Source organism: Sciurus vulgaris, assembly GCF_902686455.1.
Source record: "Sciurus vulgaris genome assembly, chromosome: 5".
Classification (NCBI taxonomy): domain Eukaryota; kingdom Metazoa; phylum Chordata; class Mammalia; order Rodentia; family Sciuridae; genus Sciurus; species Sciurus vulgaris.
The window spans coordinates 171,829,498-171,848,383 of NC_136465.1; the positions used below are offsets into that span (position 1 = coordinate 171,829,498).

Consider the following 18,886-nt stretch of genomic DNA (forward strand, 5'->3'; position numbering starts at 1 on the left):
TTCCTCCCGACAGCCCTTGAGACCAGAAACCCTGGAGTGGATCGTGCCTGTGTCCCAACCCTGTCACAACTGGGTTTTAACCAAATGTCCCAGGTTTCTAAACTTCAGGAATAAGCTTTCGGGGACATTGGTTTGACTAAGAATACACTCCCCCACGTCCCCAAGAGCAGCTGCCTGTGTGGGGGCCAGAGAGAAACCACGTTATGCTGATCCTGGGCATCCTTTTATTTTTTGCATAGGCATAAATTAGAATCTGAAGATAAAAAAATTAAGAACCAACAGTGCAGCATTTGTGACAGGAGAGCACAGAACAAGACTTGGTTGTCTCAGGCAGGGGCAGGGCTGTGCAGGGGCCACCACCTCATCTTCACCCAAGCCACAGAGCCAAGTCAGGCCCAGCCCTGTCACGCGGGGCACCTGCCTGCCCGCTTCCCACAGACCAGGACCAAGCCCTTCTGAGAACCACCTAGCGCCCCACAGAACGGGGCTAGGAATCAAGCCCTTAGCTTTTCAATTAAAAAAACGGACTTTGAAAAATATATACAGCAGGGCCTATGGGTCTAAAAGCCCCCCTCCTCAGTGCAGATAGCCCTCCTCCCACCTGACACCCTGAATGGCACTGTTATGGTCATTACCACTGGACAAGGAGGTCCCCTGTTCCCCTCCCTTCTAGGTAACCCCAAATGCTCATGGCCCCAAAGGCAGACCTAGGTCCCCTGCAGCCTGGGGGAATGTGGAAAGCTTGCTGTGGGACACAGGCAGGCCCTAGCAGGAATGGGGTGCAGAGCGAGCTCTTGCCCTGGCACCAGGAGAGAAAGAGCTGTGGTCACCCAGCACAGGGGACTCCTACAGGCTGGCATGGGCAGCAGCCGTCAGGGGCTCACAGGGGCTGTCTCCCGGGGGCATAGGCAGCCCCGTGGCCCACCTCTACTTAGGATAAAACAGGCCAAGCCGGGACCCTAGCCTTGCAGGTAGAGCGCAGCAGAGTGCCTGGGCACCCTCCCCACTGGTGGGGTGGGCCCACCATCACTTCCCATCTGCTTTACCCACGGGCTTCCACAGGAGCTGGCTCCCTGGGTCAGTGGCCCTGCCTCCCGCCTCCCTGTCCCCCTGGTATGCTACATATGTACACCCCATGGCGCCAGCCCAATTTGGGGAGGAAGGGTGCAGAGAGCGCTGGAACCTGCTGACCACCATGGGCTACCGCTACTTGGCAAAAACCCTGCACATTCTCATCTCCCCAGGGCCGAGGCTCTTCTTTCTTGCTCCTGGAAGTCAGAGCTCGCTGGTCAAGCTTGTGGGTTGGTGGCGGGGTGCTACACGCCCGCTCCTGGAGTAGGGGTACATGCTGGGAGGGGCTGGCCTCCCAGAGGCTGGCAGCAGGCACGAAAGTTTCAGAGGCTAGTGGGCAGGCTCCCCGTGCACCCGGAAGCGGTAGATGCAGGTGTACTCGGGATGGCCCCAGTTGGTCAGGATCCGCAGCTCCACCACCTGGTATGTGGCCATCTTAGCCACCTGGGTAGGGAAGAAGGGTTAACAGTGTCACAGAGTCCACTGGGACCTCACTGACAGAGGGAGGGAGGGAGAGATGATCACTCCCAGGCCAGAGATCCCTCCTCTCCCCCGGGTCTCTGAAGGGAACTGGGCTTCAAATGTGCCTGTCTCCAGCCTCCTGGAACAGTTTGCAGCCCAAGGGCCAAGGGACCCTGTGGCTACAGGGTTCCTACATTGGCCACCAACTGACCCACGAGAGTCTGCACTAAGCCCTGTTCTGAGGACCAGCACAGTTCATTCAAGAGCTGGATGAGTTCACCTGCAGTTGCTTTGTCATTTTATCAGCAGGCAGAGTCCCTGCACGAGGCCCTGGTGCACACCCATCAGCCTGTCGTCTGTGCTCAAAAGCCAGTGTTTGAGGCAGGGTTTGCAGCACCTCTCGCATGCCTGGTGCCACAGGTGTGGCACCCTTGTGCCCACCCTCTACTCTCCTGCTGCACCCTGCCTGAGAAGCCCAGCAAAGACTCCATCATCGTCCCCGAACAGAGGACAGCGTTCTCACATCTAGTGCCCAGCAAACCCATTCCCACTCTGGGCACCAGCTCCCAGACCCCATGCTGGAAGCCTGTAAACTGACCCTTCTCTGCCTCTGTCCCCTGCTCTCCCCAGCCTGAGCTTGGGTCCTCCTAATGGCCTGGTCCTCACCCCCACACTCTATACCTGATCAGTTCTGGTGCTCCCCTGCCACCGCCTCCCTGGCTCCCTGGCTCCAGGTTTGCCCTCCTTGGAGTCACCATTTAGACTTTAATCAAAATGCCCATCATACTATTACCTACAATATGTCAATGCCAGCCCCACCCATCCCTGCCTGAGTGCCTCTCCAAGGCCCTTCCTGCCACTGACCCCTCTCCACCTCTCACAATCCCTCACCCACCCAATTCCTCCCTGTTCTTGAATTCACCTGGATGGTGTGCTTGACCCAGGTTCCTGGGCCCCAGCAGCCCTAAGAAATCAGACTGCTGGGGCGGAGCCTGGAGCCTGTTCCTAAGGGTCCTAGGAGATCAGATGCCCACTCCAGTTCGAGCCACAGGTAGTGCCTGAGCCCAGCCATGCCTGCTGTCTCCTAGAATACCCTTCACAGTTGTATTTCCTGGCAACCCCAACCCTTCTTTCAGAAAACTTGGCCTTTTTAGTGCCCTGTTTCAGGAAGCTTCCCTGACCTGCCCTCCTGGAAGGGATACTCTCCTAGGCCATCTACAAAATGGGTCTTCTCCACTTGGGCTTCCTTGAGCTGAGGAGGGCAGGGCAGAGACTGCCTCTCTCCCCGAACCCTGGGACTGGCAGTGCCAGGGAAGCATCTGCTGCCCCACTAGCATGCGAGTCTGTACCTGGAAGTAGAAGGTCTGAATTGGCTCCCCGTCCTGGTCATAGGTGAAAGTGCCCAGAAGTGTCCCCTCCTGCTGCAGGTCTTCGTCAAACCCCTACAAGAGTGTGAAGGGATGCAGGGAGAGGCAGGGTGACAGTGTGACTCACTCCCACCCTGTGGATCAGGCAGGATCCTCCAGGGACTATGGGGGTCTGAACACTGGAAATGGCTACCACAGGGCTTCTCTGTGACCAACGATGATCGCTTATGACCACATGCTGTGGCTTCTTCCTTTGGAGCCTGAGATGACTGGGACTGAAGTACCACCCCTCACCTGACTCCCCCTCTTCCAAATCCACTCCCTTCCTCCCAGCCAGCGACCCCCGCTTGAATCTCAGCAGAGACCCACAGGACACTCCTAAGCCCTTCCAGCCCCACACAGGTTTATACTCACGAAGATGGCAAAGTCCCTGGGGGCACTGGAGATGGTGCTGTTGGGTGACAGTGCCTTGGGCACGTGCTCTAAGGTAACGGCTGTGGGGCGGATGCGGGCAGAGAGGCGGACCACGGCAAAGCCCTGGGGCCCCTGGAAGGCCCAGCAGTTTCCTGGGTGCACGTCTGGCTGGAGAGGCAAGGAGATAAGTCAGTACACCCTGAGTCAGTCTGGCTGCCCAGGGGAGGGGCCGCACCCCAGTGTGCGCCAAGGCCGTCGCTGCCCACCTGAAGGATGACCCGGGGCGACTGGGAGTGGTACCACAGGGGGATGCCAAAGAGGCTGAGGAGGGCCGTCTTGGTCTCGTAGGTCTCAGAACACCGGGTGCTGATCACGCTGGCCCCTGATGCGGGAAAGGAGGACAGGTGGGTGTCTGCAGGGAGCAGAGCCCGACGACCGGCTCAGGAGCCAGGCACAGGAGCCCGGGCACCAAGACTGGAGCAGCCAGAGGAGGACTGCCACTGCCTGTCCCCTCACGGGGGACAGAGCGCAGGCGCCCAGGCCCAGGGAGGGCTGTGCCATCCCTGCCCTGGTGATGAGTCTCTTGGGTGATGTGTGCTGATTTCAAGCCCTGCCAGGGGCCCAGCCATCGTGGGGGGACCGTGACGAGGCACAGGGGAAGGTGGTGCACGCACCTCCCGACTCCAGGGCGTAGTCCACCATCCCGATGCGGTCTTCGCTGTAGCGCTGCAGGGCCTGCTTCACGATCCGGTGCACCTGCTGAAGGACGGCCCGGCACGGTCACCCCGGGAGGCAGGCGCGCCCACTGGGCCCTACAGCCATGGGCTGGGCACTGTGGACGGACCCCACTGGCTTGTACCCACCCACACAGGGCCCAAAGCAAATGTCAAGGCCTCCTTAATGCCACTCATGTCCTGGAAGTAGGAGGAGCTGGCAGGGTGACACTGTCCAGGGCTCCAGCTCCTGATGGGGGACAGCAGTGTGTCTGTGGGGCACTGGCCGCTTACCTCCTCAGTGACCCCGACCACGCCTTCCTTCTGCAGCGTCAGTCCCAGGGAGGCCACGGCCTCCCGCGCCGACTTGCCCTGCGACTCCGCCACGTGCGTGAGGATCTTGCTCTCCAGCTCCCGCAGCTGAGCCTGCATCTCCTCTGTCTGGAGGAGCCCAGCGCGGGCACCTCCGCCCCGGAGAAGGAACTGACTGACCCAGGCGGGGAACTGAGATTCCACCTAGGGACCAGAGATGGTGTCACTGGGAGGCTTGTAGGAGTAGCAGAGGCTGCTGTGGCCAGACCAGGCGGGACAGGGTGGAAGTCAGCTGGGAGCAGGGCTGGGAGTGAGGGAGGCCCTGGGAGGAAAGGCTGGTGGATGACGGCCGCCCCGGCGCCCAGGAGAAGCGGCACTCCTGCCATGGCAGGCCGCGTCCAGCTCTGCAATGGCACCCTGGGAATGACGGGCGGAGGACAAGAGGCTCCTGCGTACAGAGCCCAGAGCGGGTGGACCTGGGGGAAGGGTGTTTGGCGGGCCTGGGTCAGCTCCCACTCACGTCGTCGCGCACAGCCTGAATCTTCTGGGGCAGCAGGCCCACTTCGTCGGCCACCGTGCTCTGCCTCAGGCTCAGAGCTGCCAGCTCCTGTCTCAGGATGGCCAGCTGGGCCTCCAGCCGCCCCAGCTCCTTCACAGAGATCTCCTGGAAGGCCTCCCGGGTCATCCTAGTCCCAGAGGGACAGGAAGAAAGAGGAGTCCCTGGTTGGCTTCTGTCATACAGCGGTAGCCACCACGCAGGGCCTGCTCTCAGAGTGGTTTGTAGGACAGCCCAGAAGCCAGAGGGCTGGTGTCCCTGTCCCTGCCCCTCTGATGCAGCCTCTGGCCTCGCCTGCTCTGGACTGTGGGCTGGGAGGAGGCGGCCAGCACGAGGCGACCACAGAGACGCTGTCTGCAGGCAGCTCACACACCAGTCCTGCTGCGGGGCCCACCTCCCGCCGTCAGCAGCCCCTACTGACCTTTGCACTTCAGGCAGTCTGCACACAGGGGTCCTAACCCGGGTCTCAGCCACCCTCCCTGCTTGGGCACATGGTCAGGACTCTACTCTAGGCCCTGTGGCCCAGGCCTGCCTGGGGCTGGAGGGGGAGGGGAGCGGGCTGTGAGTGATGGCCGATGGCTTGGGGCATTACCTTTGCCACTCTGACTTCAGCTGCTGGATGTGAGCCTCCGACTCCTGAGAGCGGGAAGAAAGGACATGAGAACCAGGGCCTCGGAGAGACCACCTCTGGAGGAGCACCTGTCTCCACTGGGCCTGCTTGACACATTCCTGCCCCAGGTTTCCTGGCAGCAAAGGTCAGTGGCCACTTGGCCAAAGTCTTCCTGAGTCTTGCCCCACGTCCAGAGGACTCTTACTTCCACGTCCCCATTCACTCAGCACGCGCACACCCAGCGTGACAGCCGTCCTTGTCCCGGCTCACACAGAAGGCGGGACACCACACTCCTCATCCACTCCTGGCAGTTTCCCTGCAAGGACCGGAAGCCCCAAGCATCTTTCCGTCCAAGAGCAGTTGTGGGACTGGGTCAGGACCAGCACGGGCCCTCATGCCCCTGGCCCACCAACCTGGGAGGCCTGGACGATCTTCCTGAAGAGGTCTTCTGAGTCTTGGTGATGTTCTGCCCTCAGAGTGGCCAGTTCTTCCTGTCAGACACGAGGGGAGGACTGAAGATTTGACAGCTGCGCTGGAGGGGCACTTGCCACTAGGAGGTGCTCTAACTGGGATTCGAACCAGGGCTGTGATTCCCGGGCTTCGGCTCTTGGCCTTAGGCCACAGTGCTTCTGTGAAACAGGCAAGAGTCCCGCCTGATCTCCAGGGCACGCCACGCCCATGGGCCTCATAGCCTGGGGGAGGCCGGAGGAGGCATCTCCATTTTTCTCTTTAAAACGATTTTTAAAAACATGCTTTGCTGTCCTAGAATGGGACCCAGGGGTGCTCTACCTGGAGCTCACCCCCAGCCTTTTTAATTCTTTACTTAGGGACAGGGTGGTGCTAGGTTGCCCAGGTGCTTCCCCAGGAGCTGGTGCCACCAGGACAGTTTCTACTTTAAGGAGGAGACTGGGGCTTAGGGAGACAGCAGCAGAGCTGTCTGACCCCATGGATACACCACCGCTTCCCTCACACCCTGCAGGGTCCCCTCCAGCCCACGCGCCACGGTCCTGAGCTCCCAGGGTGTCACCCAGCTCCCGCCCCAGGGAGCTCTGCTCCCCCACCTGGACGAGAGAGGCCGTATCCCTGCGGATGTCCTCCTTCAGGGCAGCCTCCCGGCGGCTCACCAGCCCCTCCAGGAGTGCCAGGGTATCCTCCTGGCTCAGGCCACTGCTGCCCCCCTGGCCAGCAGTCCCCTGCCGCAGCTCCAGGCGCTCCAGCCTTATGGCCTCCTTCTGCCAGTTGGAGGAAAACTCAGCAGCAAGAGCTTCCAGGCGCCGCTCCAGGGAGTGCACCTGGGACAGGACGCGCTGCTCAGCCTGCGGGGGCAGAGGGAGGCGCAGGGTGAGGGACCCAGGTGCGCACACCTCTGCGCACCAGCAGAGGGAGGACACCCCGGGAACCCCGTGATGAGCTCAGGCTGGGCCCAGGCAGGAGCAGCCCAGGGAGATGCCCATGTAGGAGGGCCTGGGGCCCCAAGGCAGGCTCCAGGGTGGGCCCCAGGGCAAGCCGCAGGAGCCCGAGCCCAAAGAAGGGCAGGGGGCAGGGAGAGGGCTGGAGAAAGGGTGGGAAGCTGCGGTGGGTGGGGGTGGGTGGGGAGGCCTGATCAACCTGCCAGGCCCACCCCCCTGTCCCCTCCACTCGGGTGTGCTGGACTTGTGAGCTGGGCATTTAGAGTTCCAGCTGTTGGCTGTCCACAGCTCTCGCCCCTCCACAGCTACTAGGGAGAAAGCCCTCCCCTCTCCTCTCCAGCTGGGTGCCCCACAGAGAAGGCAGAGTAACGGTCATTTGGACCGGAGAGTGACATTTGATAATGTCACAAATTTTGAGGATCTTGTTGTCATAACAAAATCTTTGCCGAGAAATTATGAAATGCAAACTGTCAACCATCAGTTAAAGGGCAATGGGCTGACAGACCAGTGGAAGGGATTCTGGGTTTTAGAAGTTCTACCTCAGGTAGTAGCACAATTACACGGTTCAACGAATCAACAACAGCTATTCCCCACCCGCCCAGCTCTGCCTGCCCCGCCCCGCCCCGCCCCGCCCTGCTCCCCACCCCCGCCCCCGCCCTGCTCCCTCGCCCCGCCCTCGCTCCCCAGCCCCGCCCCGCCCCGCCCTCGCTCCCCACCCCCGCCCCGCCCTGCTCCCTCACCCCGCCCTCGCTCCCCAGCCCCGCCCCGCCCCGCCCTCGCTCCCCAGCCAGCCACCCGTCACTGCTATCCTTATTCAAATATAAGCAGAGGTGACACTGTGGTCACACTTCACTTCCCACTTTTACAGAAAAGATGATCTTCAATGATTAAAAAGGAAGCGGTAGATGACAGAATATGTGATAATTTTATAAATTAATAAGTTCAGAAAAAGTAATGTTCAGAAAAGTAATATCCATGGACATATATGATTAAAAATGTGGTATTGCAATAAATTCAGCAAGGTGTAAGCAAAGCTCAAGTAACTATAATTAGGGCATTACGTTGTTTTGTTTTGTTTTGGTACTAAAAATGAACCTGGGCACTGAACTACTGAGTTACAGCCTCAGTCCCTTTTTAATTTGAGATAAGCTCTCATTGTTGCCCAGGCTGAACTCAAACTTGGGATCCTCCTGCCTCAGCCTCCCAACACTGGGGTTGTGGGCAGGTACCAGAGCAACCAATGGGGATAAAGAATCTTAAGTGACCTATGCTCATACCACATTCTGGCTGGCTGTCCACCTGTCCCCCTAACTGACAGCAGACTACTTGGGGACACAGCCTGGGCTCCATCCATCTTTGTACACTGGCAGATTATAAAACTGACCACCAACCCTCACTCATCCCTGTGTCTACCCTCTACAGCGTGACCCTGCAGCTTCTCCCCTTGAGAGGTCTTCCTCTTCTGTCTCCTCCTTGAATCTAGACTGTCCCTGAGCTCTGCTTCACCACAAGAATCAAAGGGACAGCGTGCTGCTTCTGACAGGTCCCAGCAGTCTGGCCAGGAATCCTGCCTGCTACTGCGAGAGCAAGCCTGGGCCAGCCAGCTAGGGGACCAAGGTACAGGCGGATGGCCTTCCCTGCAAGGGCCTGGGCCAGCCAGTCTGCGGCTGGAGCGTCAGTTGATGTCCCTTTGCTCAGGCAATACAGTGGCATCGTATGGAAAAGGATCAGAGCAGAGGGCAATTTGTTGGTTCCTTTTCCTTCTGCTTTCTGTCCTTAGGCTGCACCTACATTTTGGACACTTTTGAGTCACAGTGAGTGCAGGCCGCCTCACACTAACACCTGCACCCGGACAGCAGGGAAAGGCGTGTCAGGACAGCAGAGCCAGAGAACCACCAGGCATAGGGCGGGAGGTCAATTGCAGAGGCGGGGGAGGGGGAGGTGGGCCGCAGCCCTCAGCTCACCTGGAACTGCGGGGAAGAGCCTCTGGAGTCCCACACCTCAGACTGCCTCCTGCTGTCCTTCGCCGCCCACCAGGAAACCACAGCAGGGTGGAAGGTCTGCAGTCCGTAGGGGTAGAAATACCAAGCACCTGGCACAGGGTGAGGCGGTTACCTGACTGGGGCCAGCAGCAAAGGCACGCCCAGAGGGGCTGGCAGCCTGATCTTGGGCACAGTGGCCTGTGTCACTCGAGGAAGCCCTGCTCTGCCAGAGGCAGCACTTCCTCCTGGAGCCTCAGCAAGCTCATCCTCATGGCCTCCTCAGAGGCCCTTCCTGGCTTGCTCTATGGCAAGACTCGAATTGGCTCTGCTCGGTTAGGGATGATCCAGGGGTGGAGCCTCATGTGGTTTTGGGCCTGAACAAAGCAACCAACCACCTGGAGTCTCTCAACCCCCTGCGCCTGGCTGTGCCCTCCAGGGGGAGTGAAGCTCCGCAGGTGGCTGGGCTGTCGGGCTGAGCATCACTGCACTAGAAGGACAGAGGCGGCAGCTGCTCTGGACAGGCTGCAGGCGGACCAGAGGCAGAGCACAGTGCTGCAGCACAGAGACACCTGCCTTGATTTGGGGTCACCCCTTTGGGATGGGTTGACTGTTGATGCTGTGCGCGAGAGAGAACGTGGGAGGAAGAGGAGGGCGCGTGTGAGCTTGAAAAAGCCAGGCTGGCTGCGGAGTCTCTGTCCCAGTCAGCTCCACGCCACAGCTCAGTCACCAGCCCTGAGCGGCTGAAGGGGAAGCACACGATTGCAGGGCTGCGAGCCCCAAGTGGACAAGCCTAACTCGGACACGAGCCGCTCTCCACCTGCATCTCCACGTGACCTGGGTGGGACCCCACAAGGTGACGGGGAAGCTCAAATTAGTCTGAGATGGTGTCTGGGAAATGTCCTCTGGGGAAAGTGCTATGCAATGATAAAGGACCATCATGATTTTTAGGGTAATGCCCAGTTTCCAGTGGATATGAACAAGCTGTCCTTGCAACAGGAAACAAAAAGAAACCAAAATTTTGGAAAAATGTCCTGCCTGTTGTTAATAAAAGAAATCCAAGTTGAATAGACGCTAATCCTATACAACCAACTCTAAAAAATAATTATAAGTTGACACAGCCATTAAAAGTGAGTCTTGGACACAGAGGTAACTCACAGTAGTCAGGAAACTCAGGTAAAATTGTCAACACAAAATGCAAATGTGAACGGGACAGCCCTGTGCCCAAGGCAGCAGAGCAGCTGGTCAGTGACTGAGTGACAGCACCCCTTCCTCCTGCTGCTCTGTTTCCACCTTAAGAACAGCTGAAGCCTCGACCTGCTCTTGTGGAGACGATGTGCTTGCACAGACTAGGACCTAACTTGGAAGGGAGGAAAATGACTGCTACTAATAATAGCACCAGAGTTCCCACTGTGCCCAGACGCAGCTGGCCTGGGGTATGTTCTGCCAAGGCTGGCACAGAGGACGTCCTCGAGGCACCCTGAACTTCCATGTGGCTGTCCCAATTTAGGGCAAGAGCAGTAGATGGGGCCTCCTCCCTTTGCCCTGGGACACCCCAAGAAGGGGCAGCAGTGGTCTGGGGAGGACATGCTGGAGGACAAGTGAGAAGCGTCTCAGGCCCAGAGCTCTGCCCCAGTCCCTGCATGGTATGCTGGATGGCCAGCCCAGCATCTGCCATGCTGCCCCGCCACTCTGGTGCTTCCCACCCCTGACTCACCATAGGTCAGGCCTGTCAGGAGCAGCAGCAGGAGGAGGAACCAGAGGAATGTCTTCAGGGAGGAGAAGCGCCTGGGCAGTGGGGGGCGGACAGGAAGGCAGGCATGAGGAGGGCTCTGGGCCTCGGGGCACTCCAGGGAGCCCCTGGAGACTTTTTCCGAATCCTGAACTAGGGTTGAGGTGAGCAACCCGTAAGCTGCTCACAGGCCGGGGCCAGACAGGACACCAGAGTCTTATCTGCTGGTCATGGAGTAATGAGGACAATTTTGACTCTGTGAATCTTATGGATATTTCTGACAATAAATAGTGTGGTCTTTGAAACATCTAAACATTTTTATAAAGAGAGATGCTGTAAGCAAGCAAATCTAGAAAAAATACATAACTCCCTATACAAAAAACATTTTCTTCTTGAATAAGGAAACTTCCTTGGTGACGTGGACCAGCCCTTGCCCCTTTTCTTGGAAACGCTGGTTGCCAGCCCTGACCTGATCATGGACAGAAGGATCCTGACTCTGGTCCAATTCTCTTTCCTCTTCCCAGGGGTACAAGTCCCCAAACCCTGGTCCTGCTGGTTTGGGAACTTGAGGGACAGCCCACAGCATCCTCAGGCAGCATCTCTTTGTGGCTTCCGAACACAAGCGGGCAAACTCGTCTGGACTGTCACAGGCCCAGAGGGAAGGAAGCCAGACTCTCCCTGGAGGCTGGGCTAGAGCCTCAGGCGTAACCCGCAGAAGGCTTCTCAGAGACTCAGAAGTGGCTGGGCTGGTTGGCGTGTAGTAGGACGAGTCCCAACAGATATGAGAACCTGTGTTTCCCAGTCTTATCCTGAAGGGCTCTCATTTAAGGAACAGTTCCTGCCTCTGAGCGCCCCCCCCCACCCCGTCTCTGGCAGGGATAAAAGCTACCACCACACCCAGGCTGGATAGGGCTCTCGGTCAAGGCTGGAGACTCACTCACCTGGTTAACACGAAGACATCAAGGAGGGACGCAGCTGTCGTCAGTCGGTACCAGGTTGTGCCAACCCACCAGTAGAGAAGTCCGAAGAGCCGGCCTGAAAGGGCGGCTCCTGAGCCTAAGGCTCGAGGTAGTGTTTAGGGCGTTGTCCTCCCCCGTCTGTGGTCCTCTGCCACCCCAACACCCCCGCCAGTGCACCCCGTGTTGCTCTGTGCTGCTCCTGCCCTCCTGCGGCTCCTGGTTCCCATCTAGAACGACCTTTCTCTGATGCGACTCTACAGTCGCTGTTTGGGCCTGGCGCTCAATATGAAGTCACTGCTCTAGAGAGCAGAAGGAGCTGAGCACGCTTAGCCGCACCCACCTGGAAAAGTGACCACGGTCCAGACAAAAGAGCCAGCCCGGGAGACAGCGCCCCTTAACCGAGACCCCGAACTATGCTGGTCCATATCCGAGTAGCCTGTGGGAGAAGGTGGGAGGAAATCAGCTCCTGGGCACTTTTTTTTTTCGGTACCAGGGATTGAACCCAGGGGGGGCTTAACCTTTGAGCCACATCCCCAGACCTTTTTAAATATATTTTATAGAGTCAGGGTCTCACTAAATTGCGAAGGTTGGCTTTGAACTCACAATCCTCCTGCCTCAGCTTCCTGAGCGGCTGGGATTACAGCCGCCACCAGCACACCCAGCTCCTGGGCACTTTTAGAGCCTCCCGTGGGGATGTGAACCTGACCCTGTGCTTGCCATGCCTCCTCCACATCCCCAGAGCATCACACGCGGCTCGCCGGGTCGGGAAGCCTGGGAGGGGTGGCAGGGGAGGCTCCTGACTCCGCCCCCCCCCACAAGCTTTCTGATTGCCACCCTCTCCTCACCCACAGTCCCTCACTTGGTTGTTCAGAACTAGACAAAGGAATCACTCATGCATCTAACAAATATTGTGAAGCACCTACTATGTGCAGGGCCCATGCGGAAGTGCTGAAATGGCAAAACAGTGCCGTTGGCGTTGGGTTGCTCACACACCGTGGGCTGGGACAAAGTGCAAGTCCCAGCAGGTGAGGGGCCACCTCTGGCCACCCCAGAGGTCCAGGGAGCCTGGGGCATGGGAGGGAGGCCCCACCCCACACCCTCTCGTACTTTCAGGGTGACCCCTGCCCAGGCTTCCCTCAGGGCCCCACCTACCCACAAAGTCGTCCTCAGAGGAGTAGCCAGAAGAGGAGCCCAGGAAGTCCTCAGAGGCCTTGCGCTCTGCCAGCCCGTTGACTTGGCTGCTCTCAGTGCCGCCGGTGCCTCTCCTTCTCCTTGCCCTGAGGTCCCCACCTGGCCAGGGAGAAACAGGGTCTTCTTGGCCTCCCAGAGCCTCAGCACGTTGGGCCTGGGCAGAGGGGTGCCCCAACAAGCATGTCCCACGTGAGGGGCCTGGGGTGCAGGGAGGAGGCAGACTTGGGACACTCACTCCAGTAGGGCTCACTGTGCAGGTGATCACCAAGGAGGGCGCTCCTGGCCAGGGATGCCGCCCGGGGACTGCCGATGTAGGATTCCCGGACCATGGACTCGCTGTAGTAGGAGGTGTGGGCATCAGAGGGGCCCAGCTGTGGCGCCGGGGACAGGCGCTTCATATTGCTGGATTTCCTCTTCAAGGTCCTGGGGAGAGGCAGAGAGCAGGGAGGTGAGCCCAGCCAGAAACTCCAAAGGAGGCCACAGCCCAGGCCCCTCCCCTGCCCTGGGTCGGACTTGCCGCTGGGCAGCCCATTCCTGTCTGGTCTCTCTCTTTGTAGGCAATGCCGGGATGGAACCCAGGGCCTCATACGTGTTAGGCAAGCGCTCTACCAGAGCCACCACACCCCCAGCCCCAGGTACTTTCTCTGCTCCTGTTATCTCTAAATTTCAAGAGATAGGCAAGTTCATCAGTGAGGAATGGAGCCAGTTTTCAAACTCAGATCTCTAACTTCAAAGTCAAAGTTTTTTCCCATGCTTCTTAATGCATTAGTAACATCGACAGCCCCCAAGCCTCCAAGGACCCATCCTGGCCTCCTAGAAATAGCCAGCACCTCCGAGGCTCATGTCGAGCCAGGCAGTGGTTGTCCCTGAGCTGCCAGGCAGCTGCTGAGGCCCTCTGGGTAGTGGGACACATGGGTGTGGGCGTGGGCCCGGGGCCAGTCTGCCACACCCCGCCACAGCGGAGGGCTTCCGTGAGCCCAGCTTGCAGTTTTGGGGTTTCCGGCCTGGCTCATGCTTGAAGCTGCCTCCCCCCGCTTCCTGTTCTCCAGCAGCAGGCTGCAGCACCCCTCACAGCGGGTGGCGAAGGCAGACCTCTGCTGCCCCACGAAGGTCGCAGCAGGAAGAGCCGCCTGCTGGGGGCAGTGCACTGGTCAGGGCTGTGCAGCCCCCTCGCGCCCTACCTGAGAGGACTGTCTTTAAACAGGGTGCTCTGGCTCCCTGTCACCGAGCTCCCTCCACTGCTGCTGCTGCCATCGTCATCGCCCTGGGAGTAGCGAGTGAGGCGCTGGCTTCGTCGGGACATGATGAGGGGGGATGTGGACCCTCCCCGTGAAGACAGTCTTGGGGAAGAGAGGACATGTGAGGCTCAGGGCTGTCCCCGGAGAAGGAGAAACAGGCACTGCCTCACCACCGTGAACAGCCCTGCGCCTCAGGCAAAGGCCCAGTGATGTGGCCAAGACAGGATGGCAGCCGTGCCCTCCCTCAGGGCTCACTGGGCCACCTGGGGCCGCCGTGTGTCTTCCACGAGGTTTTCTGGTTTTCAGTTTGTCTTTATCTCCCTCGACGCTAGGCAGCGTTCGGACCAGAATTGGGCTTTCCCAGCCTCCAACACACAGCACAGACCGGGCCGCACAGGCACCGGCCAGTGCTAGAGGCCCTGGTGCCCCAGTCCAGCCGCAGGCAGTGCTGCCCTCTCCCTAGAGCACGTCAGCCTCAAGCGCGCTGCTTCCCTCCAGAGGCGGCTTCCCTTTCCCCACAGCCGCACTATTGATTCAGGACCCTGTTTACATCCTGACTCCAAAAAGCAACTCCAGTAGAGCCACCCGCATGTGACAGTGCTCCCACTCTGCCTTGCAGGCATGACACGCCCCTCCTCCTGATGTGACGTGCTAAGATTCTTCGATGATGCCTACTAGGCACCAGGTTCCTCACACGCACCATCTGTGGCCTGGACAAGCGAGGTGGCTGTCATCACTCCCACCGACAAAGGGGCCAACCTGGGGTGCTAAGGTGATGGTAACTTGCCCCGGGTCACCCAGCTGACAAGTGACAGAACCAGATCTGAGCTCAGACCCTGCAGGTCACAGGGCCTGGGTCTTCCTACTCCATCAGAAAGTTTGCAAGTTGTTTCAGGAACGTGTTGTGTCTTCCAACTAGAATCTTCTATAGCCCCACGTATGCTCAGAACAGGCTGTAAACTGCCTGGTTACACAACAAATATTAACAAACTAACGACACGGGGAAGTGGTGCCACAGGATGGCATTACCTTCACCCAGTTTATGGGCCACGTGGGGCTGAAAGCAAGGCTCAGAAGCTGATAATAAGGACAAAGGAGGGCAGAGTGGAAAGAGTGGCCAGGGAGCTTCCAACCACATGAGCATGATTAATGAGCCTCTCAGCTCTGGACACCCGAATTCCAAATCTTGGATTATTGAAGTGAGAAGTTCCAATGTAGCCTCTTGGCAGGCAGGACTACCAAGTAACTGTTAATATCCCAACTTCTGGAGAGGCTGTGGTACTTGTGACATTTCGTCACTTCTGATGTTCCTGGTCCACACCAAAATCGCTAGCTCTCTGGGCCGCATGGTGGGCATAAACCACACACCCTAACTCTGACTATGTAAACCAGAAGGTCAGGTTTGTCCAGTTAGAACCTCCTCTTTTGAAAAACAAGTAGCCTCCTGTCTGGGCTAATGGGCATTTTCCCAGAAGGGATGCCCATCTGGCACCCTCCCTGGCTTTGGCTGGTGTTGGTAAAGTAACCAACTGGTAGTAGCCAAAGCAGGAAGTTGGCCTGGGTCCGAGGCCATATTCCACTCCTTATAAGGTAGTTCCACCCCACATTGTCTCCCCCACCTGACAGCTCACCCGGGACTCCTCCTCTTAACCCCTGCCCTGCTGCAGGGTGAAACCTCCGCTCAGGGGCAGAAACAAAGCACCGTGTTTATACAGTACCCAGACTGTACTTGGCAAGAACCTTAACATTCTGACTGGAGGGTAGGGGGCACGCTAAAACCTGAAAGCAAGCTTCCACCTCCCAGGCTCCTGGCACTGCCTCTTATCTGGGGCTTTCCTGCCATGTCCTGGCATCACACACCAGTTTACCATTGAGTCTGGATTTCACAAGATCAAAAGGTCAGGACCGCATCCTGCTAAAGGAGAGGTGAGCCTCTAGGAGCTCCAGTCTTTAACATATCAACATAGACACTCCCTCATACATAACCAGTTAAGAAGCCCTCCAATAAAACATCCATCCACACTTCATAGTTGAATTACATCCTTTTCTCAGTTCACAATTTTACAGCGCAAATGTAAAAGGCAATAACCATCCGATCTTGAGATTTAACCTAGATCTTGGATGCCTTGCACTTGACGTTTTCACTCCCCTGCCTATTCACACTCCATGTTCACAGGGACCTGCAGGTTGCTCCAGGAGCTCACTGTCCTCTCACTCCCCACAAGCCCAACCTGCAGAAATCAACAGGGAAGGTGGCCCTGTGGGCCTTCAGCTCTAAGTCACCCCCCCACCCAGCACTTGCTGTTTTGTTTTGTTTTTGTTTTAGAACTGAGCAAAACCGGTCTCCCTCCTATTCCCAGAGTTCTGACAGGCGGCGTCACAGGCCGGGAACTGCCAGTCCCTGGACCCTGCCTGTCTGGCACTGCCCTGGGCCGGTTTGGGGCAGCCGGGTCTCTGCTCTCCTCCTCCTGGGAGGCTGCCCCGGGAAGTCCCGCCCGGAGACACCGCCCTCCCGGCTGACCAGTGGGGCGGCGGGCCCTGGGGGCGGGGGCCGGCGGGGGAAGATGAGTCAGGGCGCTGGCCTTGGCTCCGGGCCGGCCCTGCCCCACCGGCCCCGGGGCGTGCGCCCGGCGGGGGCTGGAGCCTGGCCCAGCTCGGCCGGGAGAGGAAGAAGCAGGCCTGGCAGCTGTGCCCGGGCCGGAGCCACCCGACCGTGGCCTGGCGGTCAGGCCCTGCCCAGGGCCGAGGAGAGGGGGGCCCACCGCCGTGGCTACCTGCTGCCGCGGTTGCTCCGTACCGGGCCGGGGGCGACCGAGGCCCGTCGCGCTGCCTGGGCGCGCCCCCTTCCTGCGTCCGGATCTTGCGGGCGGCGCCCCGCGCACGTCCGAGACAGCGGCGGCGCCCGGGGCTTCGGCGGGAGATCAGCGGTGGCGCGGGACCGGACGGTGCCGAGCGGACTGGCTGGCGGACAATGCGGCCGGAGGAGGCCCGCGCTGCGCGAGTGGGGCCGGGCGGCGCGCGCGTGGCCGAGTGTGTATGTGTGCGCCCGTCAGTCAACGCTGACAGGCAGAAGCTCATTGGCCAGGCTCCGCCGGCCGTCCCCGCCCACCGTTACCACCCATTGGCTGGTTTGAACACAAAGGACCCGGCTCGCCCCGCCCTCCGCGTGGGCCGGGCGGCTCTGCGCGCTCAGCCCTCCAGTTCGCGCGTGGGAGGCACCCGGCAGGTGCAACCCGGGCCACCGAAGCAAGCTCTGCGCTGGGGTCACCCGGTCTCTGTGCAACGGAGTCGCAGTTTGGTCGCCCACAAAGCCTGAAATCTCCCCGAGTGCGCCTCAGTCCACGCACGCCGCCCTGTCTGCGATGCCAGGGCCTTAGAGACGTTAGGTGTGGGGAGGCACTGTCTCGGGAAGATAGCTCAAGGGAATGGCGGGGGGCAGAAGCCCCCAGCCCGCCTTGAGGGGTAGCGTTCAGTTAGCTCAGAGTAGGTTTTGCATAAAGATCATCAGGGAAGGTTTGCTAAATGCCCGCCACTTGCGTAATTGCTCTGCCAGCTATTTCTACACCCATTTTAAAGACAAGGAAATAGGCTAATAGAAGTATTGAGTTTCTTGCATAAAACCACACAGGAATAGGCAAATTTGAGATTAGAAGATCTCTCCAGATCCAAGCCCATTATATTGTTTCGTTTTTCCATTTCAGTGTTGGCTTTAGGATTCCAGGCCTGGCAGGAGGCGATACATCTTTCAGAGTTTCAGAGCAGCTTTTGTTTTAAGGAAGGAGCTCTCCACAGTTGGTGCCTTGGAGGGCAGAGCTGGCGACCTGTCCCACCTTTCTCCAACCTGGAATGAGTGCTTGATACGACTGAGCAACAGTGCCACCTAATTCCAGGGGTCTTTTCTCTTGGCTCCCACCTGCTAGCTGTATGGATGCCACAAGTGTATGGGGGACAGACACTTTCTGTACAGGTTCTAAGAGAAGACAAAACAGAGTGCTATTTCACTTTTATTAAAGTGCAGAGGGGAAACAAGACAAATGACAAGATCGTGGCTGTTGGGCAGGAAGGTGCTGGGTGGGGGTTGAGGAAACTGTGAGGCCCTCTTGCCGAGTTGGCTCCAGCCCAACTCTGGATAAAAGCAGCCTCCCTTTCTTTTCCCACCTGAAAAGGGATGTGTCATCTGCCCTTACCATATCTTAGGATAACAGTGATAGCTAGTGTTGTTCCTGGGGCCTGCTGAGGATCAGGGTTGGCCCCATCTGATTATGTACTGAACAGCGGAGCAAAGTGAGAGCTCAGTCAGACTAGGGCGGCATCCAAGTAGGGGAGGGGCCCTTTCAATCCTCATCACCAAGGTGGTCCCCAGTGCTTTCCTTGCCAGTTCCCGTGGAGTCTCCACGTTCCCGCACCTCCTTGCTCTCCTCTGAACCAAGGGTCCGGGCAGAGCGAACCCCTCCCCAGAAGGTGCTGGTTTGTGAATGTGCTGCCTCTTTGGACCCTGAATAGAGGGAATAGTAGTCCCCACAGATTATCAGGTACTAATCCTGAAATCTGTGACTGTCACCTGAATGGAAAAGTCTTTGCAGATGCGATTAAGGTTTGAAGGGAGAGATTATCCTGGATGATCAGGGCGGGCCCTGATGTAATTACCAACATCCTTTCATAGAGACACAGAGAAGAGGACACATTGTTATGACCCAGTGCTACTCTTTTCAGATTTCTGGTCTCTAGAACTGTGAGAGAATACATTTCTGTTGCTTTAAGTCACCAGGTTTGTGGTGATTTGTCACAGTGCCTACAGGAGACCAAGGGTCCTTGGAAAATTCTTGGTCTTGGCATTCGTGACTCTCATGATTATTCTGGGACCCTCCCCCTG

The 18,886-nt window shown here is 58.4% G+C and overlaps 1 protein-coding gene across 3 annotated transcripts in view; it reads right to left on the minus strand.

Moving 5' to 3' along the window:
- The window catches only part of SUN2 (Sad1 and UNC84 domain containing 2), a 37,000-nt gene extending 19,935 nt beyond the window's left edge, over positions 1 to 17,065 (minus strand). Inside the window, exons 1-18 of one of the 3 annotated variants that reach the window (XM_079140726.1) lie at positions 16,811 to 17,065; positions 13,957 to 14,115; positions 13,011 to 13,198; positions 12,737 to 12,874; positions 11,925 to 12,020; positions 11,567 to 11,660; positions 10,611 to 10,681; positions 8,879 to 9,006; positions 6,567 to 6,821; positions 5,919 to 5,996; positions 5,488 to 5,531; positions 4,860 to 5,025; positions 4,322 to 4,543; positions 3,989 to 4,073; positions 3,581 to 3,696; positions 3,315 to 3,482; positions 2,883 to 2,975; positions 211 to 1,515 (exon numbers count right to left, since the gene is read on the minus strand). In XM_079140726.1, coding sequence (XP_078996852.1) covers positions 1,402 to 1,515; positions 2,883 to 2,975; positions 3,315 to 3,482; positions 3,581 to 3,696; positions 3,989 to 4,073; positions 4,322 to 4,543; positions 4,860 to 5,025; positions 5,488 to 5,531; positions 5,919 to 5,996; positions 6,567 to 6,821; positions 8,879 to 9,006; positions 10,611 to 10,681; positions 11,567 to 11,660; positions 11,925 to 12,020; positions 12,737 to 12,874; positions 13,011 to 13,198; positions 13,957 to 14,078 — 2,178 coding nt within the window. In that variant the 5' untranslated portion in view covers positions 14,079 to 14,115; positions 16,811 to 17,065 and the 3' untranslated portion in view covers positions 211 to 1,401. Of the gene's footprint in view, positions 1 to 210; positions 1,516 to 2,882; positions 2,976 to 3,314; positions 3,483 to 3,580; positions 3,697 to 3,988; positions 4,074 to 4,321; positions 4,544 to 4,859; positions 5,026 to 5,487; positions 5,532 to 5,918; positions 5,997 to 6,566; positions 6,822 to 8,878; positions 9,007 to 10,610; positions 10,682 to 11,566; positions 11,661 to 11,924; positions 12,021 to 12,736; positions 12,875 to 13,010; positions 13,199 to 13,956; positions 14,116 to 16,787 lie in introns of those variants that run through there. The other 2 variants (XM_079140727.1, XM_079140728.1) reach the window with 2 other exon arrangements.
- Between the last annotated feature and the right edge of the window lie 1,821 nt (positions 17,066 to 18,886).